General features: G+C 42.8%; 1 protein-coding gene and 1 pseudogene across 1 annotated transcript; one reads left to right on the plus strand and one right to left on the minus strand.

Moving 5' to 3' along the window:
* Nucleotides 1-1,070: 1,070 nt before the first annotated feature.
* On the minus strand, nucleotides 1,071-5,841 carry LOC118630540 (annotated as a pseudogene).
* PLEK (pleckstrin) lies at nucleotides 5,737-27,686 on the plus strand. The gene is made up of 9 exons (XM_036262618.1): nucleotides 5,737-5,881; nucleotides 16,299-16,454; nucleotides 16,705-16,886; nucleotides 18,499-18,590; nucleotides 19,728-19,912; nucleotides 21,239-21,343; nucleotides 23,763-23,846; nucleotides 24,659-24,728; nucleotides 26,031-27,686. The coding sequence occupies exons 1-9, from the start codon at nucleotides 5,840-5,842 to the stop codon at nucleotides 26,165-26,167; spliced, it is 1,053 nt and encodes a 350-aa protein (XP_036118511.1). The 5' UTR covers nucleotides 5,737-5,839; the 3' UTR covers nucleotides 26,168-27,686.

Consider the following 27,686-nt stretch of genomic DNA (forward strand, 5'->3'; position numbering starts at 1 on the left):
CTGCTTACGGTGCTGTGAGTAACAATGTCCTTTGTCCCATCGTAATGTCCAGATGTCTTGGGGCTTCTGTCAGCTTTCATGAAATTGTGGCAGACTAACTTGTTAGCTTGCAAGTAGGGTAAACCTCAGACTCATCACAGGTTTTGACACCTTTCCCTTAATTTTGATTTAGTACTAGCAATATTCTTATATTTCTCAGAAAAATATAAGGTATTTTTTGAGTTCCCAATACTAAAGTATACATTAAAAATTTTTTATTTTAAAAATAAATTTAAGCCCGGTCAGTGTGGCTCAGTGGTTGAGCGTCAACCCATGCACCAAGAGGTTGCCAGTTCAATTCCCGGTCAGGGCACATGCCCAGGTTGTGGGTAAATCCCCAGTGGGGGAACATGCAGGAGGCTGCCAATCAATGTTCTCTCTCATCAATGTTTCTATCTCTCTCTCCCTCTCCCTTCCTCTTTCTCTAAAATCAATAAAAAAATAAAAATTTAAAAATACCTAAAAATAAAATCATGACTCATATATAATACAATGAAAATTGTATTTAGCTCATGAATTAAAGAGAGAACCAGCCAGAAGTCACAACCAATTCAAAGGAGAAGTCAAAGACAAATTTGTATGGAGTAAAAGAATGTTAAAATCAATTCACAAATGGGCAATGCCTGTTTTTTTCTCCTATGGGTTGTGGATTGGGTAGGGTAGTGGAGTGAAGTCTTATTGAACCTCCATCAGACAGAATTTATTTGCATGTCTATAGACAAGAATGATTTGCATTGCCATCCGTTATCCACAATTTACTGAACTGTAAAATAATTCAAATGCAAGGAAAAACACAAACTCCATAGAATCAGATAATCTGTAAATATGTGCTGTAAATGAAGCATAGTTTCACACTGGAGACATGCAGTCATTTTTTTACTTTTTATATTTTATAAAATAATAAACACCCATTTCTAGGAAAGAACACCTCCCTCAACATTGGTTCTGCACTGCTTCTGGTTTATAGTACACTTCCAAACTGCAAAAATTTGCAAATATGTGCAAATATTATGGTCCATTTATAGACCTGCTTAGTCATCATCTTCTTCTTCTTCTTCCTCTTCCTCAATGCTATCTTCAAAGCCCTCGCTGTCTTCCTGGTCTTCATCCCCTATTGCTGTATCCCACCCACTGTGGGTGATTTTTCTGGCACAGGCTTAGCCTCATGAACTTCCAACTTCAAAGGTTTTATCTGATCCAAACCCATATAGGAGTCTGATCTTAAAAACACTGTATACTGATCATTTCCAGGCTTGCCTGGGGCAGGAAACTTCAGTTCTACCTCTTCTGTATCTTTTAGTGTACACACACAATACGGCATAGACATTAATGTCTGCTACTTTCTATCTGCGATATAAAGCCACCACCATTCTTGTTTTTCCTCGGGAAAGTAAAGGCTATAAACAGGATGTGTTACCTATGATTTGGTTTCCAGTAGAGCTCTCTCCTTTCGCTGTATACTTTATTGCAATTCTTGCCACTCTGTTTCATCATCTTTGTTTTGCTCTTCATCTGGCTCTCTATCAGAGTCTCTGTCACTAGCATTCTCCTCTTCACTCTGGGAGTCTCTATTGGTTTTCTCTGCTTCAGAATCACTGCCTTGGTCAGAAACGTCTTCATTTTCCTTTACTACAGCTTCACTCCCGATGACTCCATTTGCTTGCTTTTGTTTCTGTTGCTTTGCTTGTGATAAGGGCGTAGGTACGGGTTTCTTTTCACAGTTTTCTTTTCTTTTCTTTCTTTTTTTTTTTTTGATTTAGTAGTTTTCTGGGGTCCTTTACTCTTTTGTTGCCATCCTCCTTTTGTTCTATTCCTGTTGGTATCACCTTGCACATCTTCTGCTGTGTGTTCCTCTGCAGCACGGATGGACAGCTCCTCTACAAATACTCCTGCCACTGTTTGCCTTGTCAGTTTAACCAGCACTGTCACTAGGGATCCTACTGGGATGTTGTTGCTGTCTCCATCATCCACTGCCTGTGATTCTCTGTCCATCGTCACAAATGGAAAACTCCCAAGGACAGCCAAACCTCTTCACATTTTTCACCTTCAAGGAAGTGCCGTAGATAGTGACGGTCTGGCCCTGGCCGGTTTGGCTGAGCGGTTAGAGCGTCGCCCTGCGGTCTGGAGAGACCCGGGTTCGGTTCCCACTAAGGGCACGTACTTCGGTTGCAGTTTGTCCTCGGTTGCAGTTTGTCCCCGACCCTGGTTGGGTCGTGCGGGTGGCAGCCACTTGATGTGTCCCTTTCACGTCGATGTTTCTTTCTCTCTCTCTCTCTCTCTCTCAGTCTCTCTCTCCCTCCCTCCTGCTCTATCTGAACAAAATATCAAAAAATGTCTTCGGATAGTGACGGTCTGCTTCTTTTAAACTCACCAAATCCTGGATAGTCTTAATTGTATACTTTTTGTGATTAGAAACCCTCCTAAGATTGTCCTCTTCAATGTGAGGGAGCTGTAGAAGGGGAGACTTAAACTGCTGAAGGCCTTGCAAAGCCATCCGAGAGCGTCTTGCAGTTTTCTCGGGATGCCAGAGTTGGAGCACCGAACTCCCTTTCTTCACGACTCCGGGCCATTATTACTAGTCGGCAGGTTACATGAACCATTTCTTAAAGTAGGGCAGGGCATTTTTTCAGCAGAAATTGACATGCAGCTATCTTTTTTGCTTATTCCAAAGTCCTACATTTTCCTTACACTAATAAAATGTACCATAAGAATGTTTCCAAGTAATTGGTCCAATGCGGGAGAATTAAAAGGAGGGGATTTTTTAAAAGTAAGTCTAGACACACAAACATAAAAAAGATATTGAAAGAGGTTCTAATGATTTGATATAGAGATGGGTTCTGACAGAGCTGAAGGGCATTTGCTTAAACTCTTCTAAGAGAAAGTCCTAAATATGTCCCTCATTCAGACAGTTCCCTCTGCTGGGCACTAGGTGTCACTCAGGAGGCATGACCTGCCCGAGGAGGAGCAGCAGGAGCCATGGCCTCAAATCCTTCCGTGGTGATGTTCATCTGATGAACATCTTTAAGATACTCGGGCAAGACATTTTACCTAGCCCAGGAACTGGCACATGGTAAGCCTTCAAAATGTATGTCTTGAAATACATTATTCAGAACACAGGGGGTTGTTTTTATATGGTAGGCATCCAAGAAACATGATATTTCAGAGTAAGGATTCTTTATGACCTCTGGGCACATTTGGACAAAGGGAGAAAACATTACAGTTTCAAAGTCACTTGGTTAATTAAATAAAATGAAGGCAATTTAACCATGAAATCAGACTCGGTAAACCTCTGAACTGTTTCCATTGTTGTAATTCTTGTAAAAATACAGATATCGCAAAATACTTGTTTAAATGCAGACATGGTAAGGCATCTTTTTATTTGGTTTCTGTTTTGCTCAGGTGCCATCAAATGTTGATTTTCCACTCCTACTCTCCCCACATTTCTACTAATGTCCAACTAATTTTGGTGCAATGAGAAACGGATGGCAAGCCATTTATAATTTTTTGTACCCTACATTAGCATAAAGTGAAAAGTGAAAAATAGAGGGGCAATGACCACTGGTTAGATAGCGAGTTGGAAGAAAGGAGGAGAGGGTCAGGAAGCTGTCAGCAAACTCCAAGAATAGATCTCACTGTTCCTGAATTTTCTGGGTTTTTGCCTACGCAGGGGCCTTTTACTCTTTTACTGGTCAAAGTACCCTGATTTTACTCTGGGGGATAGGCCCTCCCCCTTCAGGCACTGTCCAGATGGCTGAGAGGTAAGCACTGAGCCAAGCTAGTCCCATCCAAGGCCTGGTCCTGCAAACTATTGTAGAGCCTGAAAACCACTGAAATTCTTTCAGCTTCATGCCTCAAAGAAACTGCCCATTAGTTCTTGCTTCCTGGAACCCCATCACTGCCCTGCTTTCTGTCCTTTCAAAGACTCAAGTCTTTATTTTTCCTTTGAATCTATGAACCACTCCACGCTCTTCTAGTAAATTCCTATTTGCCTATGTTAGAGTTGCTTTCTATGGACTACAGCCAAAAAAATGTGACTAGTATAATGAGGAATGGGAACTAGTCAAAAATCTAGTCTTGTGATTACTTCTACAATCTTTGTTGAAATTATCATTGAAAAGCATCAGCCCTAGAATAACGGAGACTCCTTGAAAATGAGAAATCACTAACATTTACTGGCACTTACTGTGTTCCAGACACTTTTCTAAACATTGACAAGTATTATCTTTAGTCTTCAGAATGACCCCACTGAATAGACATTATTATCCCCATCCTACACATGAGAAAACCCTAGCGCAGAGCGACTAAAGAACCCGGCCACTTTCATGTGGCCAGATAACCATTCTCCAAGTTTGCTGCATAGAATACGACATTTTCAGAATTGTGTTAGTTTCTTGTGGCTGTTGTAACAAAGCACCACAAACTGGGTAGCTTGAAACAGTAGACGTTTATTGTCTTCCAGTTCTGGAGGTTAGAAGTCTGAAATCAAGGTGTTGGCAGGCCCATGTTCTCTATGACTGTTCTAGGGGAGAGTCTTGCTTCTTCTAGTTTCTGGTGCTTGCCGGTGACCCTTGGCATTCCTCGGCTTGCAGATGTATCACTGTCATTGCCTCTGTTGTCACATGGCCGTCTGCTCTCCGTGGGTTTCCTCCTCTTCTAATGAGATCACTAGTCATATTGGATTTAGGTACCACCTACTGCAGTGTGGCCTCATCTTAACTAAACAACTGACCTCCCCTCAAACCCTATTTCCAAAAAAGATCACGTTCTAAGATACTGGGGGGTTAGGACTTCTTTTGGGGGGATACAATTCAACCTATAACAAGAATGGTAATAGAAATTATTCAAATAAGAATTCTGTGGTCAAATAAACTTGGGAAACACAAGATTAAACACCATTGCAATAGGATTCTCTGCTGTAGTACTTGAATTTGTTTATCTAAACGGAGTGACCACGCCGAGACTATAATATTCAATTTCTCAAACATGTTCGAATGGCACATGATCCTCAGGCCAATGGGAGGCAGAAGTATCCCCGTGAGGTTTCTCTATTCTTTGCTGCTTCTACCTCTTATCTGCTGTGTCACCTTGAGACAACCGCTTGCTTTTCTGAGCATGAGTTTATTGATATCTAAGATAGAGACAATAATAAACTTTCCCCCTGGGTTACTTGTAAGGACTGCAATACATGAGGCTGATTGAAAAACAACTGGTAGAGCCCTGGCCAGTTTGGCTCAGCGGTTGAGCGTCAGCCTGCGGACCAGAGAGTCCCAGATTCGGTTACTGCTAGGAGCACGTACCACAAAAAAAGAATAAAAAACAAACAACTGGTAGAGCACCTGGCAGAGAAGTAGGCATTTATTTAATAGTAGCTGCCTTTGTTATGCTAACCTGTTGGTTTTGAATTTCTTGGTATTTTTATTAAGCATTTCCAAGAATAATTTCAAAGTCAGGACTATTTCCCTCAATAGGTTTTCTCTTCATTTTCCGCTTCCTTTGACCATGTTTCTTCTGCTTAGGAGAATGATTTTCCTACGGTAATACAAATTTACAACTGTTCTTTTTAATAAGTCTCCAACATTAGCACAGAAGGGGCAGTTTCTCTCTGCAGTTCCTTATTTTGATCTTTCACCCCAGTGAGGGGAAGAGGATGTGATCATGCGATCGCCAGCCAACGGGAAATTGTGAAAGGGACCTCACTGTATAGAAAAGCAGCTCACAAGTGTCTCGGCTCTCAGAGGAGGCTGAGCTTCTGAGAGGACTTGTCTGAGAGTGGACCCAGCCATCTGTTTGTCCATCCGACATGGAACCGAAGAGGATCCGGGAGGGCTACCTTGTGAAAAGGGTAAGCAGAAGTGCCACCTACCAGAGTGTCACTGGAGATAGGGTTGGGGGCGGGGATGTACTATCTGTGCACTCATTTTAGGAATGTTTAATGCTGAACTTGTTGGGTTGAACTAGGGGACCATCGAAGCATGTAGAATGTTCAGGAGAAAGCCAGTACAGGTTCCACTTCATTCTGGTTCTTAAAGGTGAACTAATCCAGCTCAGGTGTCAACACAGCTTGATCTTTTGCAACTGAGAACTCCAGGCTGCTTTAGGGTCTGGAAGGTGAGAGTCTAAGCAAAATCAGTGTCCTTTTCAAGAGCCACTTATACCTGTTGTGCTAAAAGATTCAAAATCTTCTGCTACAGAGGTTACTGCTATAGAGGTTATAGGTTCATTTGCTATTTAAATGCCAGTTCCCCTCCTTTACTGTTTTTGGAGGAGAGACAGAAGAAAACGATTAAAGATGAGCAGATATAATAATACTATATTTGTAGTTTATTTCTCGGGCTTTCTTCTTAGAATTGATACATTAAAAACTCTATCTTTTTTATTGGGCTGAAATCATTCACAGTTCTTAGTGACTTCATATAACGTGCCATTAAGGTGGTAAGTGGAGCACCATTTTAAAGATGGGAAAATAAAGACACAAGTGCACTAAAACAAATGCTTAGTCTCACTGGTGTGGCATCAGGAAATTGAATTTTGTTCGCACTACTGGGTTTTCTTCTGGTGGTGAGCCTGTGTATGTCAATGTGAAACTCCCCAGGATGTTGAGTTCACACGCAGGGCTTATTAGCATCCTGTGGTTAATACCCCTATAAATAAGCACACTCACACTGATCCAAATGAGCTGAGCATGTTCGAAGTGAACTAGTTCAGTACATTCCTTCAGATGTCCAGCTTTTGAATTGAAAGAGCACTTACTGTGACTTGTTTAGGTTGTTCATTGGTTTAACTCTTTAGCCGAAACGTTCTACTTACAAGGAGGTTAAACAGCACACATTGCTGCCTGATTCTCTTTCCATTTAAAGCTAGAAGGGACCTTAGCTCATCTGGCTCATTCTCTCATTAACAGAAGAGGAAGCTGAGACCCAGGAAGCCGGGTGACTTCCCAAGGTCACATGGCTGTGACAGAGTTGGGACCAGGAACCCACTCTTTGGAAACCTGAGTTTCTGGTTTGCAGCGCTGAGCTCTGCCCAGGACACCAGGACTTTCTTAGACTCAGTTTAACCTAAGTGAGGGTTTTAAAGCATCTCTGGTAGTGAGAGGTAGGAGTGGACGTGGGAGAATAAGTGAGCCCTCAGCGTGTGTTCTCTCTTCCTGGGCTTATTTTGAAATGGCCTTTGGAAAAGACACATACATGTATACAAAGTTGTATGTAGATTCTTTGCAATAGGCACCAATACTCTTTCTATGAATCAATAATAATTAATGTTGACTTATTTCTTTCCTGATTGCTTGGGTTAGTATCCGAGAAGAACAGGTAAATGGAAACATTTTCTGTGAAGGTTTTTTTTTCTTTGTTTGTTTGTTTAAAAACAATTTAAACATCTTGTAATGAAAACTACTGTTATTAAGTGTGTATTTTCATATTTTTAACTCTATAAATTACAAAAAAAAAAGAAGACTGAATGTTTAGTGAGTGAGATTGCCCCATTAGGAGATGGGATGATAGAGTTAGGTTCTCAAGCATATGGACTTAAATTAATAACTAGCTTTTAAGTTTTTCACATCCAGATGGCCTGTAAAAGACAATCTAGAAAATGTAACTAGAAAAAAAAATAGTAAAATTTCATATTGATATTTCCACAATTTACACCTTCAGCAATGTTTGCATTTCCCTCTGGGACTCTTTGAACACTCTTTGTGGTAATGTATTAAGATTCCCTCATTTTAAAGAAATGCTTGGTTCAGAAATATTCCCTTTGTTGGCTGCAGAACTACATCTGAAGCCAGAATGTCCCGGGAAGCTGTGGAAGTTCTTCACTTGTTTAGATGTTAAGTATCTTCCAGGTACCTCATATATGTGGGTCAAAAAATATATATGCCAGGGATCTAGCACACAGTGCTAGAGTGACAATGATTAGTGTGGACGCTGGTATGCACTTCGATCGATAGAAGTCCTCTTCCAGATTCTCCTGGAACGGTTATGTCCTGGTTTCTGGGTTGGCTGTCAAGTTGACAGTGAAGCAAGGACCAAGCAGATCTTTCTCTGGCCAGGCTGTGGGGTCCTCGATTAGGGTTTTTGACGTCGAAGCATGACAGGCAGTAATGTATGATTCTCCCTCCATGCATGGTTTTTCTCATGCAGTTTCAGATACCTGGATGGTAACAAAAAAATATCTTTGTCCTTATGCTTGTTTTACAAAATAATTTGATTGGAGATAAAGATGTTTGGGGTAAAAAAATACAACATTAGTAAAACTCTGGTGCAAGGATTTTGTCAAGTCAGAAATATTGGGGTCAGTAGTCAATGGTATTGATTATCAAATGTTTTTGCTTTTCTTCTGTGCAATAACTGTCCACATTTTAAAATTTAGGCTTTCTCCTTTGCCTCCTGCCTAAAATCTTTAAATAGAGATGATGGTTAAGAGAACGAGGGAAAATACATAGTTCTGTCATTTTGCAACTTTTTCATTCTAAGTAAGACCCAGATTTCCTTGCCTTAGAATCTTGCCACTTTTGACTTACACACACACACACACACACACACACACACACACACACACACATTTAGAGGCTACTATGGGTGCTAAAAATAATTAATACCCCCCATCTTCTAAGTTCTACCTGAGCTAATAATCAAATTAACAGAGAAAAATTAACAGGAGAAAATCAAGTTTTAATACACGCGCATGGGGGATTCACATAGGCATGGAAATTCCAAAGACAGCGAGGCAGCACTGGGCATATGAGGCAGTTTTGACAAAGGAGTAAAAGCAGGGAAACAGGGTCTTAGATTTCAGAAGTAAAAATGGTCGATTGACAGGTGCTTGAGAAAGAGCAGAATATACATGGCAGGCAAATTCCCGCTGAGGTTCAGAAACAATGGGGCACAGGGTGTCTCAGCTAATGGCCCCTGCCTGAGCCCTCCTATATAACATACTTAATTCAAATTAGGTTAAGGCAACATCCTCAGATCCCTTCCTGGAGTAGATTTTTCTATCTGAACCTCTTGGGCAGAAAAGTGGGGGAGAACCAGAGTTTCCTTCCAAGTCTTTTATTTTTCAATGACCAGCTCAAAATCAATATCCCCCCCCAAATAAAACAGCCTCAGGGTGGCAAAACTTTGTTCCCTTCTCTACTATGTAGCAGCCAGTTGTTCTACAGGCATCATCTCATTCAGTCCTAACCACCTATTCAATAGTGTCCTTATCCCCATCTTACAGATGAGAAAACCTAGGTTCAGAGAGAATAAGTGACATGCCCACAGCCAAACAACTGGTAAGAAGACTGCCAGGGATTCAGACTCAGGCCTGTCTAACAGCAAAGCCCACTGTCTCATTGATCCCACGCAGCCTTGGGAAAGGCAGGCTTACGCAAGCCAGCGAAAGGGAGGACAGGTGAACCTACCAGAGCCCAAGTGAGGCCTGAACAAACTATATTGCAGGCAAGATTGGGTTTCATGCCCTCCACCTCCCTTTCTTTCTGATTAGGGGTTTCTTCCAGCCAATAAACATAAACATCTTTTGGAGGTCCTTGAAAACATACTACTGATTTGGATATGTTTATAAGCATAGCTTTAAAAAAGAGAGAAGAACAGTTGTGCAATTGATAACCTGGACTCTACCAAATTACATCCCAAACCAACCTCACTCCTAGAGGTTTATGGAGCACAGTGTTGTTGGCTGTTTGACAACCCATCCAGCAGGCACTGAATGCTGCAGGACACCCAAGGAGTAGCTTAGGCATTTGGGTGGCCTGTGAGGCTGGGAGAAAGCACAGGAGTCAGGGGGCCCAAGGACAAGTGGGTTGGACGGGAAAGAAAAGGACCTGCAGAGAGGGGAGGTAGGAGGAGGGAAGCCTGGGGTAAAAGAGAGAACAGGAGTCAGGGGTGTTGGTCTCGGACTTCTTTCATACAGCTACTTTGTCTCCTGGACACAATTCCATGAACTACTTTCTGGTAATTTGCACCCACTGATTCCCATCATCATAGTAGCTAACAGATGTGGTGCTTACGTTGCAGCAGGGACAGATCTCAGCATATAAAGAATTAATGCATTTAATACTCACAACAGCCCTACAAAGTGGGCACAACTGTTAGCCTTACTTGCCAGATGAGAAAACTAAGGTACAGAGAAGCAAAGAGGCTTGCCTACGGCCACACAACTATTAGGTGGCAGAGCTGCGCCGGAACCCAGCAGTGTGGCCTCAGCGTCACAGGGAGCTGTGCCTCGTCACTTTACGCGTGGCCCTTTTGGGCTTGTATTGCAGTAATTTTCTTTTTCAAAGCACTGTTGTGGTGATGGGCGGTACCCAGGAGAAACTTATGTCAGAATGATTTCATAGTATTGTCTACAAAACTGTAATTTTATCTGTCTAGATGGTAACCACCTCTGAGTACCTGCTACTTGGCTAGCCACGGTGCTAAGCCCTTTAAGTATATTATCTGATTTTATCATACCAACTGTGGGAAGTAGTATAATATTATCTTTATTTTGCAGGTGAGGAGCCTAATGTTTGAAAAAATTAAGTAACTTGCATAGAGCCACACAGCCTGAAAGAGGCAAATTTGAGATTTGAACCCAAATTCCTAAGACGCCAGAAATTACACTATTGAGCACTTGGTGCTATTTCTCTATTGCTTACCTAATACAATTTCATTGAGAAATTGTTCAGCCCAGCAGGTGTGGCTCAGTAGACTGAGCATGGTCCCATGCATCAAGAGGTCACTGGTTAGATTCCCAGTCAGGGTACATGCCCGGGTTTTGGGCTCAATCCCTAGTGGGGGGCATGCTGGAGGCAGCCAGTCCATGTTTCTCTCTCACTGATATTTCTATCTCTCTCTCCCTCTTCCGTCCTCTGTCTCTAAAATCAATAAAAACATATTTGAAAAAAAATTGTTCAACCTGGAAGCTTTTATTAATGTAAGAAAAATATGCTACTGAATAGTTTCCTTGCCTTCAAATAATTTAAATAGCGCAACCTAACCTTTTATCTGAGATGTTATACAAGTGATTTCATGGATCAGGTTGGAAAACTAGAAGATACAATTTACAATGCAGCAGAAATAAGGGTGTAATTTAATGCAACACCAATTTAAAGAACATGCCCCATGGGTGTGGGAGAATAGATCATGTTAACTCACAGTTCTGCTTTAGTTAAATATGTAGTTTTGATCGTAAGGTAATTTTCCTTTGAATTCTAGCTATTGGTCAGCATATGAAAAGAGAAGTTTGAGGGAAAGGAGAAGTTAAAGGAGGTGTCCTCACTCCATGGAAAGTGACTTGGAAGGGGTTCTAAACCCCGAAATAAAGTTGCCCCAACCCTCAGCAGTGAGTCATGGATTCTTTCAGTGAAGTTGCTCATACCCAGGAATGCCCCAGTTTCTGCATTTGTCACATTGCACTGGTGTCGTCAGTAAAGGTCACTCTCCCTGTTAGATGGTGAAATGTTCAGAGCAGAGACCGTGTCTTATTCGTGTTTATGCCCCAATACTCAGGCCAGTGTCTGAAGCATAGAAGTTGCTCTATCATTGTTTGTTGAATGAGCATGTCTCCAAGAAAGAAATTTATCTAAATCATAGAAACCAAGGGATCAGGAGTCCATATTATTAGTAGCTTTTAATGGATTAAAACATTTCCGACGGAGTATTCATTTTTAGATGATCATGTTAACTATGTCTTTAAAACTTATCTCTGGCTTGTGGGTGAGACCCAAAGATTGGCAGGGATATCTTGAAATTGAAGATGTCCCAAGAGATAGTAGGCACAATAGACTTTTTGAAAGAGATGTATAGAAACTGAGGGTTGAAAGGAAATTAAGTATTGAAATAATGTTTAGTGCTGAGGCCGGCATTTCTTTTGCTGTTCTGTTAACAAGCAAGCTTGAATGCCTCTTGTGTCAGGGAACTCACTAATTGAACTTACTCCATTAAGTTATGCAGTAAACTGCTTTTTCCCAAAACAATCTGTGATAATGTTTGACAGCTCTCATCTGCTCTGCCTGTTCTTTTGGGGCTAAAACCCAGCCAGTTTCTTCAACAATTTCCCCAAAGAGATGCCATCTTATTGTTCTTTCTCTCTCTTTTTTTCTTTATTGAATTTTAAAGAGAGAGGAAGGGAGAGGGAGAGAGAGAGATAGAAACATAGATGAGAGAGAATATCAATTGGCTGCCTCCTGCATACCCCCCACTGGGAATTTGGCCCACAACCTGGGCATGTGCCCTGACCAGGAATCGAATTGGTGACCTCTTGGTGCATGGGTGGACATTCAACCAATGAGCCACACTGGCCTGGCTTATTGCTGTTTTGACCAGGCTCTGGTTTATCTGCTGCTTTGAGGTTTCTTGAACTCAGGGTCTTTCTTTAGGTACACCTGATCAGCACAGAATTACAGGGAATAGGTAGTATTTACTGAGTGCGCACTATGTTCTAGATATTGCCATAAGCAATTTACATGGATTATTTTATTTAATCTCCCAATAACCCTGAAAAATAGTAGCATTGTCCCCACTTATCAGACGTAGAACATGAGGTATAAGAACTTGCTCAAGGTCACATTGCTAGCTGGTGGCCAGGCTGGGATTTGAGCCTGGCCATCCGTCTCCAGAGCCTGTGATCACCTATTGATTATGCAATTCAAATCAGAATATTACTTTCCTCACTTTAGATCTTATGCATCTATATGGCCTACAGCAACCTGAGGTTTCTTTGACAGACCACGCCAAACTGGTGACTCATAAAGCTCCTTTTTTTTCCACGCCCAGTTCCCCAAGTGTATAGAAGTTCTAATACAGTCAAATATCTCCTCCTTTAAGGTTTCTCTTGGTGTTATGCAATGCCAGACTCTTTTATTTAAAAATCTAAAAAATTAATTAGAGAGAGAGAAGGAAGGAGAGGGGGAGAGAGAGAAATTTGTTGTTCCACTTATTTATTCATTCATTGGTTGTTTCTTGTATGTGTCCTGACCAGAGATTGAACCCACAACCTTGATGTATAGGGACGACGCTCTAACCAACTGAGCTACCCAGACAGGGCTGTGATGTCAGACTCCTATGCACTAAACTATACCAGTCCCATGATTATCAACAGTTATCCTCTGGGTAACTTTCTATGGTACAAAGGCCGATGCTCTAACCACTGAGCCAAACTGGCCGGGGCTCCTCTGGGTAACTAATAAATCTGACTCAGCATCTAAAACCCACCCATTGAGACAAGTAATTGTATAGGTTTTTGCCTATAATGGGAAAAACCAGACATATGTTATATATATTATTAAAAATATATTTTATGATTATACAAACTTACAATCATATGGTTTTATAAGGTTATATGTAACACTAGCTAAGTGGACGAAAAAATTGATTTAGGCCCTGGCTGGTGTTGCTCAGTTGGTTGAGCATCATCCGGTGCACCAAAGGCTGCTGGTTCAATCCCCAGTCAGAGCACATGCCAGGTTTCAGGCTTGATCCCTGGTAGGAGGCGTGCAGGAGGCAGCTGATCGATGTTTCGTTCTCACATCCATGTCTCTCTGTCTCTCTCCCTAAAAATTAATAAAAATATTTTAAAAAATCGACTTAGATTCCAGAATTACTCAAAGGTACATAAGAACCAAAATAAAGGTGGCATCTGAGGAGAAGTAAAAAGAGCATAACATTGGGACTTTGATCTAGATTCTAGTTCCAATTCCACATTTACCAGTCAGGTGTACTGTGCCCTGGACTTTCCAGGATCGCACTTCCAGGTTTGCTCTTGGGTGTGTGCCAAGAGGGTTGGGGACAGAAAGGGGTACATACAGGGGCAGTGGAGGGGAGGTGCTGTCAGTTTACCACAGCGAGAATCTGGCAGCTGGAGCCATGGCTGGGAAGAGAGAGATCACCCTTAACTGCATCATCCTAACCTAACTAACCCCTACCAAGCCTGGAAGAAAGTTTCCACTTTACGAGGCTGGTCTCATTTCTCTTGATTTATAAAGCATCAGCCTCCTCGACATGCATAATGAACTGGCACGTCCTCCTCTGAGGGAGCTGACAGACCCCTCAGGCTGCCTTTGGATTAGGAGTAGCTTTACTTTCACTGTCTACACAAGGAATGCAGTGCTGGCTGACCTCTCCCGGTGCATCCCAGTTCCAAGGTCAAGAGCCCTGAGTGACTGTGGTAGTTATTAATCTTTGATAAACCTGAGGTAGAACATAGAATGTTAGACATTTAGCTGTCCTCTAGTCCACCTTTTTACTCCTAGCTCTGTGAATGTAGCTTTTATTACTTTTAGTTATTCTATTGAAAAAAAAAAAGGTCTCTATGTTTTCCTAAAAGTATATCCCAAATTTTAATGTATAATAGTGTCATATGTTGTTCCTTTATTTATTAATTTCCCCCAATTATTATTATTATTATTATTTTTTATCCTCACCCGAGGATATTTTTCCATTTGTTGTACAGATAGAGTGGGAGGGAGAGAGAGAGAGAAACATCGACATGAAGGGACACATCGAGTGGCTGCCACCTGCACGACCAACCAGGGCCGGGGACAAACTGCAACCGAAGTACGTGCCCTTAGCGGGAACCGAACCCGGGTCTCTCCGGACCGCAGGCCGACGCTCTAACCGCTGAGCCAAACTGGCCAGGGCAATTTCCCCCAATTATTTTGAAGAATTTCAAACCCACAGAGAAATGAGAAGAACCACCACCTGCATACTCTTTACCTAGATTTATCTGTTGATAACACGTGGCTGTACTTGCTTTGTCTCTCTCTGTCTCCGTATTTCTATATAAATTTACACACATATTTTATGAAAATAAATTGTAGACATCATGCTCTCACCCTTCAATAGTTCAACATGTATCTCCTAAGAATTAGGACCTTCTCCACAGTTTTCCCATTTAATGTCCATTTTGCACTCCTGACTGCCAAGTCTTGCTCTTCTCCATCTTTTGAAATGTTAGATATTCTAACAGGTGCGCAGAGGTATCTTGCTGTGGTTTTAAGCTGCCTTTTCCTGATGAATAGTGATGTCGAACACCTTTTCAGAGGCTTTTGGGAAAACCTCTTTAGTGAAATGCCTCTTCCAGTCTTTTGCCCATTTAAAAAATAGATTGTATTTTTATTGATTTGCAGGAACTCTTTATATTCGGGACATGAGTTTCTCTCAGATAGATATAAAACAGAAAGGCTTTTAATTGAAATTACTTCCTGTGTTGGCACAGTGTTTGCCCTCCCCCACTTTTAGAGGAAGAAAACAGTCCTGTGTTAGTATGGATAGTCATTCTGCCTGTGCAGAAAAGAGATACTGTGCCTTCATGAAAAACATTTTTTTTAGCAACTACAATAAAGGAAACAGTTGGACAAGCAAAATGATAGTTCCACAACTATTTTCCCTTTTTGCATAAATAGACTTCCTTGTGGGCAACTGGACCTTTATATAGAGGTTCTTTGTAATTTCTGATAAGCAGCAGGATCTGCTGGGAACTGGATGATAATTCTATTTTGTGGTAGTCATGACAGGGTGATCTCATGGCTCCCGTGATGACAGGCTAAGAGCCCTATTTTCCAAAACTCTCCCAAACTATAGACAAGAAAGACAGACTTCCTTGATCTAGTCAGAATGGTTAATTTATTGCTACAGGGGCAGTTGACATTAACCCAAACAGCAACACTCTGGCATTACAGACCATTTTGCAAGGGATTTTCATACAACGTAGCCATTCTACACGCAAGGCTGCTGTCTGGGTTTCTCCTTGACATTTCCATTCAGATAAAATCTGATCAGACCACAGGATGGAAGTAACTGCATGTAGCACGCCACCGTTTGCAGGCCTCACACCTGCGGTAAACACAGCCGTTGGATCATGTCACTTTCTCAGGCGTCGGCTACTATTCAGTCTGGGTTTGCATTTAAGGTAGCATCTATTTGCCATCCCTGAGTTGAACTGAACACAATGGGCAAGGTTAGGAGCAGAAAGCCAGCCTGAAATACACACCAAGAACAGTAGAGATTTATATCATATTCCCTTGGTAATGACCCATGAAAGGCTTATATGGGCTGATTATAGACATACATACAGTGCAGCTTAAAAAAATTTTTTTTTAAGTTTCAGAACAATGGCAGTTCCCCTCTCCCTTGAAGGCTGCTTTCCTAGCACCCTGGTCACGCAAATGTCAGTCACCTTCGTCCACACTGACCAACACTAGGCTCTTTACCAAGTCCTGCACCGTCTATAAAATGGTTTTAGGAAACACTGTTACATGGCTCTTTTTGTTGTCATTACAGGGGAGTGTGTTCAACACCTGGAAACCCATGTGGGTTGTATTATTAGAAGATGGAATTGAATTCTACAAGAAGAAAAGTGACAACAGCCCCAAAGGAATGATTCCCCTGAAAGGAAGCACTCTGACTAGCCCTTGTCAGGACTTCGGCAAAAGGATGGTGAGTGGACATTACTAGCCACAATGAACGGTTTGTCAGACACTGACCTTTGAGCCTGTTCATAGCCTACAGTGTGAATGGTTCCCCCAAGGGCTAGTCCCCCTCGCCACCACCCACACTTCACCCTGGGCATTTGGGTCTTTCTTGGCCAAGCACTTCCAGAATAGGATTGGCTCAACTGCTGTGCCTCATAAGGGGCCTCAGCCCCTTGAAAAGAATTATTTCTAATGGCATGTGCTTTGATTTTCAGTTTGTGTTTAAGATCACTACAACCAAACAGCAGGACCACTTCTTCCAGGCAGCCTTCCTGGAAGAGAGAGATGGCTGGGTTCGGGACATCAAGAAGGCCATCAAGTGCATTGAAGGAGGCCAGAAGTTTGCGAGGAAATCTACCAGGAGATCTATCCGACTTCCAGAAACCATTGACTTAGGGTGATTTTTCTGTGTTTACTTCCTTCCACCCTTTCCTCTTTTCCCCTTTGCAGAAATCTCACGACAAGTCCTGTTCCAAGGCTTGGTCACCTCTGAAGGCTGTATTCATCCTTCCAGGTTGATACTGGCTCTGGGTATACTAAGATGTTTACCTGGATCTGAAGGAGTGATCATGGCTTCTCCAAGGCCTAGCAGCTGAGCGAGGAAGCTAATGGAGTATACATTCCCTCGTTTTGGATAACCTTGGTAGAGAGAGAGAGAGAAAGAGAACCAGAGAGATAGAGAGAAACAGAGAGACAAAAGTTATTGCATTTGTGAAGTAGCCATAGTTAGCCAGTCTTGAAAGAAAGCTTAAGGATCTATAGGTAGGGGGAAAAGGCAGGGGCTATATATCCAAGTATTCTAGATTTCAAGTTCAAGTGCACACGTCCACACTGTCGGCAAGGACTAGCCAAGGTGAATACCCATGCTGGGCAGACACCATTTGTGCCCTGACTTGGTTTAATGTCCTCTGACTTTGGCTGGCTTGGAATTGTAAGTGGTGGTTGTTGTCTAGAGGTTCCCAGGTAAATTCAGCCCTGACAGGGGTTGGGAATAGGTTCCCTCCTTCTTATACATTTCACATCTTCTCCTAATCACATGAGCCTTTTTTTCTGGGAGTCTCATTGCTTCCTGATAGTTTTGCATTTAAGTCACGTATAACCTGCAATAGGAGCCCAGTCAGAAAAAATTTCATGTTGGCTGCAAAAAATGTTCAAGAAGGGTTCTGTTTAGACAATGAGGGGAGTCCATGAGAAAGGCTAAAGACAAACCCTTTCTGCAGCCTAACACAGGGCTTGGCATGTCACAAGTTTAATGAAGTTTGCATGTTGAGTTTGGGGAGACTGAGCACATCTTCTCACCAGCAAAGCTCTTTGGTAAAGACTCAAGATGAGGCATCTGGTCTCGCTGCAGCTGCTGGCTGGTGTTGTTCATTGACCCCATGTCCGGCCATGGCTGTCAGAGCTAACTGGGAATGATGTTCGTGCTACATGGAGCCACGTGATATATGAAAAGGGCCTTCTGGTTAGTTGCTTGCAGGTTCTCTGATCAGGCTGTCTTTAGTTCATTACTTCAAGGACAAAAATAGAACTTCTCACTATTTTGCTTTGTCTCATAATTTTTAGAATGAGAGATATGCTTAGCTAAAACATTTGCTTTCTTGGAGGCAAATGTCTACTGTAGATGGTCTCTTGAAGGACATTAAAGAGCTGGAACATGAGAATGGAGGGACCTTGAAGACCTAGAGTGTGTATGGAAAATTGGCCCTAAGAACCTTAGTCTGTGCCACCTAACTGGGAGCAACTTTCTATCTCAGGCATTAGGAGTTAAATCAACGAAGAACTTAATGACTTTAAAATGTAGTAATTACCTGAATACTGTGCAGGCCACGGAGTTATGCAAATATCAGCTCTGCCCTTTAATTTCTCAAGGTCGAGTGGGGAGATCAGGCACAGGGCCACCCGGGAGGGGAGAAGCTTGTGCTCCCGGCCAGCCCCTCCCAGGTCGACTCCCTGAGAGGACTTGCCATCTGAAATACTCCCCACTCATGTCTGATTTCATCTCTGTGCAGTGCTCTGTATTTGTCCATGAAAGACACAGAAAAAGGAATAAAAGAACTGAACCTCGAGAAGGACAAGAAGATTTTTAATCACTGCTTCACAGGTAAATGGCCTTGCAAGTCTGAAACAAGGCAGCTGGGGACGGCGATGTGGGGTTCCCGCTCAGCCGTGTGTGGGTGGGGCCTGTGCAGCAGGCTCAGTCACAGGATGCAGACTGGCGAACATGAGAACTGAACTTCCCCAGTGTGGAAACGGAAAGAAGGGTAGAAAAGGACTTTGTGGTCCGAGATATAGTTTTGGAAATTCCAACTATATCAATCAAAGGGTCATTTCTTTTTTCCTCCCAATAAATGACATTATGTTAAAATAGACACAGAGCTGAATAAAATGATAAAAAGGAATCAAGATATATATTGTAAGATTTAAGTGACAACATTAGGGTTACTTGTATTATTTCTCTGAGGCTGCACAAGGTCAGGCATTAAGTGTGCCTAAGACTCGACGTGCCTGCCATCAAAGCTCTCCTCTCGGCGCCTTCCTCTCTATTGGCTCCTTTTGCCTTTGCTCATCAGCTTCTCCCCTCATCCCCCCAATGGGGCTGCTTCCCTCAGCCTGTGCAGGCGCCTCTCTTTCCCTGCCTCACGGTTTGGCAAACATCTGCTCATTTCAAAGCCCGGGCCCAGTGTCGCTTCCTCTATGAGGTTTTCCCGACATTGCAGGCACTCAGCCCTTCCCCAGCCCCTGTTCCAGCCCTCCCTGCAGATTGTATAGCACAGCAGTTGTTACAACAGTTACTTGTCACCCACCTCCCCCTTCTAAATTTCCTGAGTGGTTCTCCCCAAAACTCAGCACAGTACTGAGCACCTAGTAGATGCTCAATAAATGTTTATTTGTATGTGGAATAAATGTGGGGTAGTAAAAACTATTTCTTTGATGATGCATTGCTTCTTAAAAAACACGTAGATTTAAGAAAGAAAGAAAGAAAGAAAGAAAGAAAGAAAGAAAGAAAGAAAGAAAGAAAGAAAGAAAGGAAGGAAGGAAGGAAGGAAGGAAAAAAACCCTTTCCACAGTTTCTTTTGTTTCCAGATGTCTATCCCATTGATTTTGTTTTGCTTTCTTGTAACAACAGAGAAGATGAGACAAGTCAAATATGTGGGTGCTCTGAGGCTTTCCAGAGGTGACTGTCAGTGTTTGTTCTTTGATTAAGAGAGTTAACCTTCCCTCTGATGGTCTCACCCAGGTAACTGTGTCATCGACTGGCTGGTTTCCAACAAGTCCGTTAGGAATCGCCCGGAAGGCCTCATGATCGCCTCCTCACTGCTCAACGAAGGGTACCTGCAGCCTGCCGGGGACCTGTCCAAAAGTGCCGTGGATGGGACAGCCGAGAACTCTTTCCTGGACAACCCTGATGCCTTCTACTACTTTGTAAGTGAGAAACGCTTCCTAGCTAACTCCTCCTGTAATGGAGACTGCTCTGGGCAGATTCTACACTGATCTCAACCAATATTCACACGTGTGAAGGGAAGGCCTGGTCCTCTACCGAGAGTTGTTAGATATTCTTTACTTGACAGCTGTCCCCCAATTCAGTGCCTGCCACATCCAAGTGAGCCCATTCAAAGGAAATCGTGTTCGCTTGAATAGTTTTCTTTCGAAGGACTTTTAAAACTTCACTACATCTATTCTTATTCTAAGCAGTAGTTCATTTATAAAAACTGATTAGGCCCTAGGACATGCTGGGCACTCTCCTAGACAAAGGAGATACAGGAGTTCAAACAAAGGCGCCTTCATGGAGCTTCCTTTCTAGAAGGAGATCCGTAAAATCACAAGATGCTCATTGTATTTTCCCAAATGTGCATTAAAATACGAGACTCAATATGAAGTGTGTGCATCCACGTCCCCTCCCCCATCATCTTGTGTACCTCCTGGGGTATGCTGACTGCAGATCGGGGAACGCTGTGTTACACGACATGGACCTAGTCCTGGGCTGTGTGAGAAATCCTGCAGCAGTGGATTTCTAGGGGGATTTTGGCAGTACTGTTTCTATTTGGGGTCAGAGCACAGAAGTTAGGAAGCTACTTTAAGAGCCTTTTACAAAAATGATGTGAATGTCCCACAGAGAGTTTCATTTCACTTTGAGGGTGGAGGAAGTTCCACTGTCAGTATATATATTTAAGACCTCTAATTGGTTGTTTATAGCCATTTAAATGTGGGATTCTAAAAATACCCACCAGATTGGCTCCTCTTCCTCTACATGGTTCATTGTGGCTTATAGCTCAGCAAGTCCTAGTTCCCCACTGACCCCAGAGAATGAGGCTGGTCACCTGCTCTTGGTCTTCTCAAAGTAGGAGGGGCTGAGTGACAGACACCCTACTGGAGATATTGTTGTGTATTTGCATTGTCTTATAAATCAGCCAACTGTACTTTCAAAGGTGTGGCCATGAGGTCCAAAGAGAAGGAAGGCTTTGAAGGAAGAAATGTGCTGAACTAGACTTAAAATATGTATAGCTTGGGGAACCCAAGGGAATGAAAAGATATCAGCCAGATCTCATGAATGGAAGGAGAGGAAGAGCATCTAGAAACAAGATAAAGGGGGAGGGGAAATGAGATAACCAAGGACAGCCTTTGAAGTCCAGGACGAGATACACAGGAGGAGGAGGAGGAGGGACGAAAGTGGGGTGGGGGATGAAGATGGTACAAGTAGCAATACATCTAGGACTGGTGAAATAAACTTGCTATTTCATTTCCCAATAGCCAGACAGTGGGTTCTTCTGTGAAGAGAATTCCAGTGACGATGATATAATTCTGAAGGAAGAATTCAGAGGGGTCATTATCAAGCAGGGATGTTTACTGAAGCAGGTAACTGTCCTCTTCTATTTGAATTGACAGCCCCCCTTTAATGTTTCCAACCTCTCAGCCAGTAGTTTATAACCCTGGTTCATCTCAGAGTCATCTGAGGGAATTTTTTAAATGCCCTCTTTAAATGCCACATAAGCACCCTGTATCTACTGCTGAAAATTAGCCGTGGTTAACCTGCATAGCATGCTTATCACGAAAAACAACCCCTGTGCTCCACAACTTAGATGGTGAAGTAGCTGTGTCCAGCTGAGGGCCAGGCCCCTCTTCACTGTTTCCTCCCCACTTCTCCCATCCCAGAGGGAGTAATTCTACTTGGAAGAACACAACACATTTGAGGACAAATGAGATTGGATTATATTCAATATAATTCATTCTGTTATAACAATGCATAAAGTATCGACCAATGTAGACTCGTTGATGAAGGACAATGTGTTATACGTGTTTTTCTCGTATCTGTTGCAGAGCTCAGCATCCTTCTTGGTCTATAATAAGCAATAAACATTTGTAGAACGGGTTAAATCAAATATAAGTAGATGACTTTGACAGATCAGCAACAATTCTTGGAAGCCCCAGGCATACATGCATTCCTTAAAGTCCCTCAGGACATACTCATTAGATGGACGATGCCAGCCAGACATCCGCTTACTAACATCAAACTCTTCAAAATGTCACACTGCAGTGCCAGTGAGGGCTTAAAGGGAATATGGTGGGTGGCCAGGGTTGGCTCATTTCACATCTTCTTGTGGACTCATGAGAACTTGGCATTGACCCAGTCGCTTCATAGGAGGACATGCCACGCGTGCTTGCAGGTCAGGATGAAACGATTTGGGCAGACAGTTCACTGTCCGCAATTTTGTAGGGAACACTGGCTAAGGCGTAGAGCAGAAATCCGTAAAAAAGACTTTTAGAAGTCGATGCTTTGCAAAAGCCATCTGGACATGAAGCAGCAGATAGAAATGTTTTGTATTCTCCCATATGATTCCTCAGGGTTTCTGGCTTCAACAATCAGGCAAGTAAAAGACTCTTTTGAGATGGACTCCTTGACCAAATGATTGGCCAAATAACTAGATCCGCTCTTGAAAGCTCCCTTTACATTTCGCTGACCTGGAATTATAAAGGAGGCACTGCTGGCTAAAATCATAAATGTTTCCTTGCTTTCTATACAAGCACGATGAAAAATATTGGAAAGTTCACTGATGTGCCTGTCAGTATGTGGCGTGTCAGAGAACATTATTCTTTGTATTGGCAAGATAGAAACTACATATCTTTTACTCTAATATTTTTTTGGCTTCTGAGTTACTTCAGTCATTTCTGTGGGAAATCATGCAATCAGGTTTACTACGACATTTTAAAAAACTGCTATAAATGAATTGAAATAACTAGGCAATTCAAGGCAAATTCATACAAATAGGTATGAAGCAGCTTCTGTGTGCCAGGCACAGTGCTGGGCACTGGAGGGTCAACAGACAAATAAGACACAAATGCCCTCAAAACCTACAGTCGAAACAGTGTCAGTGTTTAATTTTATTGGAAAAGGCCAAGCCCTAGTCTTCTTTCTCATTAAGTGTGGCGCAGCAAACATCCCTTCCCATTTCCCTTGCTGCTACTTGATGTTAGTCGCTGATAATTTTATGCCTGAATTGTTGCAATCATTTCCTCACGATCTCCTTTTTTACCTTATTGTCTTGTTCCTGGCGTATCTTTATTCTAGCCAGTGGGTCCATCCTGTATGTTGTCACCACATTAATCTTCCTAAAATGTGATTGTAATCTTTCGTTTCCCATTCAGTGACAACCCACCTTTTGTTTTCACTAAGTCTCTTTCCACTGTTCCAACCTTGCCTCTACTGTTCCTCATGACCCCTGTCTTCTAGTCAGAATGCTCTTACTCATCAGCGGCTGAATAAGCCTTGTGGCTCCCACTGCTTTTGTTCTTGTCTGTGGTCTTCCACCTACCTCTTTCTCCCCTCATGGAGACACATCCAGACCCAGAATCACATGTCTCTCATTCCATTTTTTAAAAAAAATCCGTTATCTGTACCAATTACTTGATTTGGACATTCGCTATTATATTTTTCCACATAGGTTATAAACGCTATGAAGAGTAGGCCATGTCTTAAATCTCTTTATAACCCCTACATTACCTAAATAGTACGTTGCACATACATAGCACTTTGTATACTATGAAATTGGAAGGCAATCCCAGAAATCACTTAATCCATAGTTTAAAAATATCCCAGTTGTTCATGAGCCACAGTGCGCTCTCTCTGACAAAGATTCGGGTTAGGGATTGGTTCTCCTGGAATTAGTATTTCATTTTTTTTTCTTCAACTCCTCAAAGATTTATTTTGTAGGTACGCTGTGTACAGAGTGATGCCAAGAACTCATCCTTCCTTTTCTTATGTTGATCCTGGATATAGGGGCATAGGAGGAAAAACTGGAAAGTGAGGAAGTTCATTCTGAGAGAAGACCCTGCGTATCTGCACTACTATGACCCTGCTGGGGTGAGAGTCTGTGCTTGATAAATCCGCTCTCCTGGGGCCTCCACTGCATCTGTTCTCAGGGCTTTTCATTCCCCTTTCCTCTGCGCCTTCCCACTCTCCCCCCCGCCCCCCACCGTTTCTACCTCCTCCTATTTGCAAAGATTTGAGATCTTAGGTTTTGAGGCATAAACTCAGAGATGGAAGAAAATATCACTAAATTGTCATTTATTAGTCAACTCAACATAATTATTTTGTTTGTCCTAATCTAATATTTCCAGAGGGACTCAACGAGTTCAACCCTTTGCTCTTGGTTTAATAGGCGGAAAAGCGATCATTCTCTTCCAGGCCAACTTGGATGAAAGTATTATTAAATCTAGGCATTTAGACTGTTGAGTATTCAGAAGGGGGCCTTTCCTCAATGAAATGAGTCAGCTCTACAGCATAAAGACAGCTCCATCTGAGCTGGGTCCCCGGCCTCTGCTGGCAGAGCAAGATCTGTGATTTTCTCCTGTGCGGGTTAGTGCAGGGGACCAAAGAGCTCCAGAAACACACGGTTCTTCTCTTGTGGTACATGATGACTCAGCTTTTCCACCTCCCCTACCGCTTTTTCCAGATATGAAGCTCAGATTGAGTGCGTCTCCTCATCTCGCCTCATGGGTAGGGAGGTCATGGGTGGGGAATCTGGGAGGGGTTTCCTTTAATCTCCTTCCGCTCTTATCTATTTTGAGGCCCTTGATCTATACTAGAGTGAGTCTGTGTGGGTTTTGCACCCACAGGATAAGGTATATTCATTGTACTTTGGAAACATAACAAAGGATTCCTCTTTCCTCTAGGGGGAAGATCCCCTGGGAGCCATTCATCTGAGAGGCTGTGTGGTGACTTCAGTGGAGGGCAACCCCGATGGTAAGAATGAATTTCTGTTTGAGAGAGGTGTATCTGCTTAGGCTCCCTTCCAACATACGGGCATCTTGACCAATCCCTGACTCAATCAGACATAAGCATGAATGAATTTCTGTCTGAAAACCTGGGACAAACCATGAGCTATTCTTTCCCAACTGCTGCCCTGGCTCTCTGGGTCTTGGGGAGTTGGAGAGATTTTGTGGATGCCTTGAGTACATCTTTGGGAAATGCTGAGAAACATTCTCCACATCAGAACTGGTTTAAATGGAGACACTTTTTTACTTCCTGATGCCATGACATTCTCTATTGGGAGCCTAGTACAGACCAGGAAATTTCTCACAGCCAAAGGGACATTTGTGCAGTGAGTGGAAGGTGTACCTGAGTTATAGTTAGGTCTGTGCTGGTTGGTTAGCAGCATGGCCTTGGGTAAATACCTAACCAACGTGGGTCTTAATTCTTCCTCTGAGAATGAGTGGTTTGCACCAAATGACCTCGAGGTCCCAGATCATAAGTCTATGATTTGATGCTTGGAATGAGCATGTTGCTGTAGATTTACTTCTCAGGTGCAGGGATCGGTGGTATCACCATGGAGATGTGATTTAGATATACAAACCCTGGTTTTTGCCTTGTCGTTTGGGGTTACGATGTGATCAAGACAGACAGGAAAAAACCACAGCTACAAAAGCCTAGATATTTGTTTTACTACCCCTGGATCTGTTCACTCTCTTCTCCTCATAGAATTCTCCTTTCGTTTTGGGTTGAGGAGCATCTTGCTTTTTTATTTGAGATGGATGTTTGAAGTCTTGTCACAGTACTGGCCAGTTTACTGCCTCCAATATTTCAGAGACTGCAACTCAGCCCTTGATAAAAACAGGTTTGGGCTATACTGGTGGGCCTGGCTATTTATTTATTTATTTTCATAAATTAGAAAAATATATTAGGGTCAGCCCTTGGTTTATATTATGAGTAGAGGAAACACTTATTGGACACTATTAGAGTTTACTCACTGAACACTATTGGTGTGCCAACATGAGAAAGTTTATCTGTAAAAGAAAAGGTTTCTCCTTGAGTGTTTCACCCATTCTTAAACACACACACCATCCGACTATGTACCTGTCCATATAAATACTATATATAATTATACAATAAATATAGACGATCATACAGTGATGACAAGTTCGAAAACCACATATTTGATTTTCTTAGAACACTAAAAAAATAGGGATTTCATTCCTTGCAGAAGGAGGGTAAACTCTGGCCGTTCCGGTGCCCACAGGCACTGCCATTCACGTTCTCTTTCACCAGGTAAGAAGAGTGAAGAAGAGAACCTCTTTGATATCATCACGGCTGATGAAGTTCATTATTTCTTGCAAGCGGCCACCCCTAAGGAGCGCACCGAGTGGATCAAAGCCATCCAGGTGGCTTCCCGGACTGGAAAGTGAGGACACATCTGCAGCTCCTCGTCACCCTCCTGAGGGGACCCCACGGATAAGCTTGGTCCAGGATCTAGTCACTTCTGGTGACACATCAACAAGAAAGGGCTCGGGGTTGGGAACTTTCCATCTGCGGGGTTCTAAATGTAACTAACCACATGCCACGTGATGCTCACCTGCACCCCACCACCTGGCTCACTGAAGTCTCTCTGCCACTGTCCGTGTCCCCCACGCAGATACAGCAAGCTATATGGGGTTGGTACACTGCTTGATCTCTCCAGGCCTCAGGTTCCTCTTCTGGAAAATGAAGTGGGACCCTTGAGGTCCTCCCTAGCTTAAAACCAAAGAGCCCTGTGATTCAAACACCCACACAGGTGTTTCATGCAACTGGTATTCCTTCTTGGCTAAAGTTTGGCCTTCAGAACCGGAGACAACTCTTCCATTTATAGTTGTTTCAATCTGTACTAAAAGGAGTGGTATAAACCTCTTTTGCTCTTTCTTGCCTTTGGCCACAAGATTATGTACCAAAATGAAGGAGACCTCTTTTCTTCCTTCCTCCCTCCACCCAGAAACTTCCTGAGAGCAAGCAGTGCAATGTGGCTTTCGGGTTGAAGCCTTTTTTCACTTACCATAACCTGGAAAGTCATCTGTCTCCTGAGAAAAGGGCCCGAGGAAGCAGGAGGAGCCGAGGTCTTTTCCATGCCTCGACGCCACTCCAGGGAGGTGTATTCCACTCCCACTTGAGGCTCATCTGAGAGGGTCGTTGTTGCTTGCAGGAGCCTTTCTCTATCGTTTATTATAATTGGGATGGAGAACTCCAAATCTTCAAGATAGTTTCATTTGAGTGTTTGCAAAAAAATAAATTTAGTCATATGGGTTCCCTTAATGGGTTCTCCCCACCGGTGAGGGGCCTGGATAGCTGCCTGGCTAATGTGTGCCCCTAACCCCAGCTCTGGAAGGTGCAGGGGCCAGACCAGGCAGGTGGACTGGATGATGGGTTCATCCAAAGACAGCACTGAAGAGACCTAAGTCTAGACAGAGCTAGTGGGAGTGCTTGAGCTCTAAGCATAAACTGTAGCAGCTCCTGCTTGGCCTCCAAGGAACCGCATGAACCCGTTTGCAACCAGACTAACCTGACCTAGATTCAAATTGGGTGCCTGTTTCCAATCTTTTATCATGTCTACTAACCAGTGATTATCATCCAAAACTGAGAAATAAAGCAGGGATGAGTGTGACGGTGTATTTCCCAATTTCAGATTTTTAATTTTAAGGCCCCGGTGAGGAAAGGAGAGTAGACAACTCTTCCCGATTTCATCAACTCTCTTCCCTCCCCCAATTCCACACAATATCCGTGAGGCTATTTCTACTCCCAGGTCACTTTAGCAGCGCCCTTCATGTAAAGACCGCCCTTTTTCTACATGCACAGTCGTTTTTCTACTTTCAGTGTCAAAAGTATTTATTAATATGGAGTCCACTTTACATCTTCAAATAAACGTGACTGCTCAGTGTCTTTACGACGTGATGGCTC

The sequence above is a fragment of the Molossus molossus genome, unplaced genomic scaffold (genome assembly GCF_014108415.1).
Source record: "Molossus molossus isolate mMolMol1 unplaced genomic scaffold, mMolMol1.p scaffold_m16_p_15, whole genome shotgun sequence".
Taxonomy (NCBI): domain Eukaryota; kingdom Metazoa; phylum Chordata; class Mammalia; order Chiroptera; family Molossidae; genus Molossus; species Molossus molossus.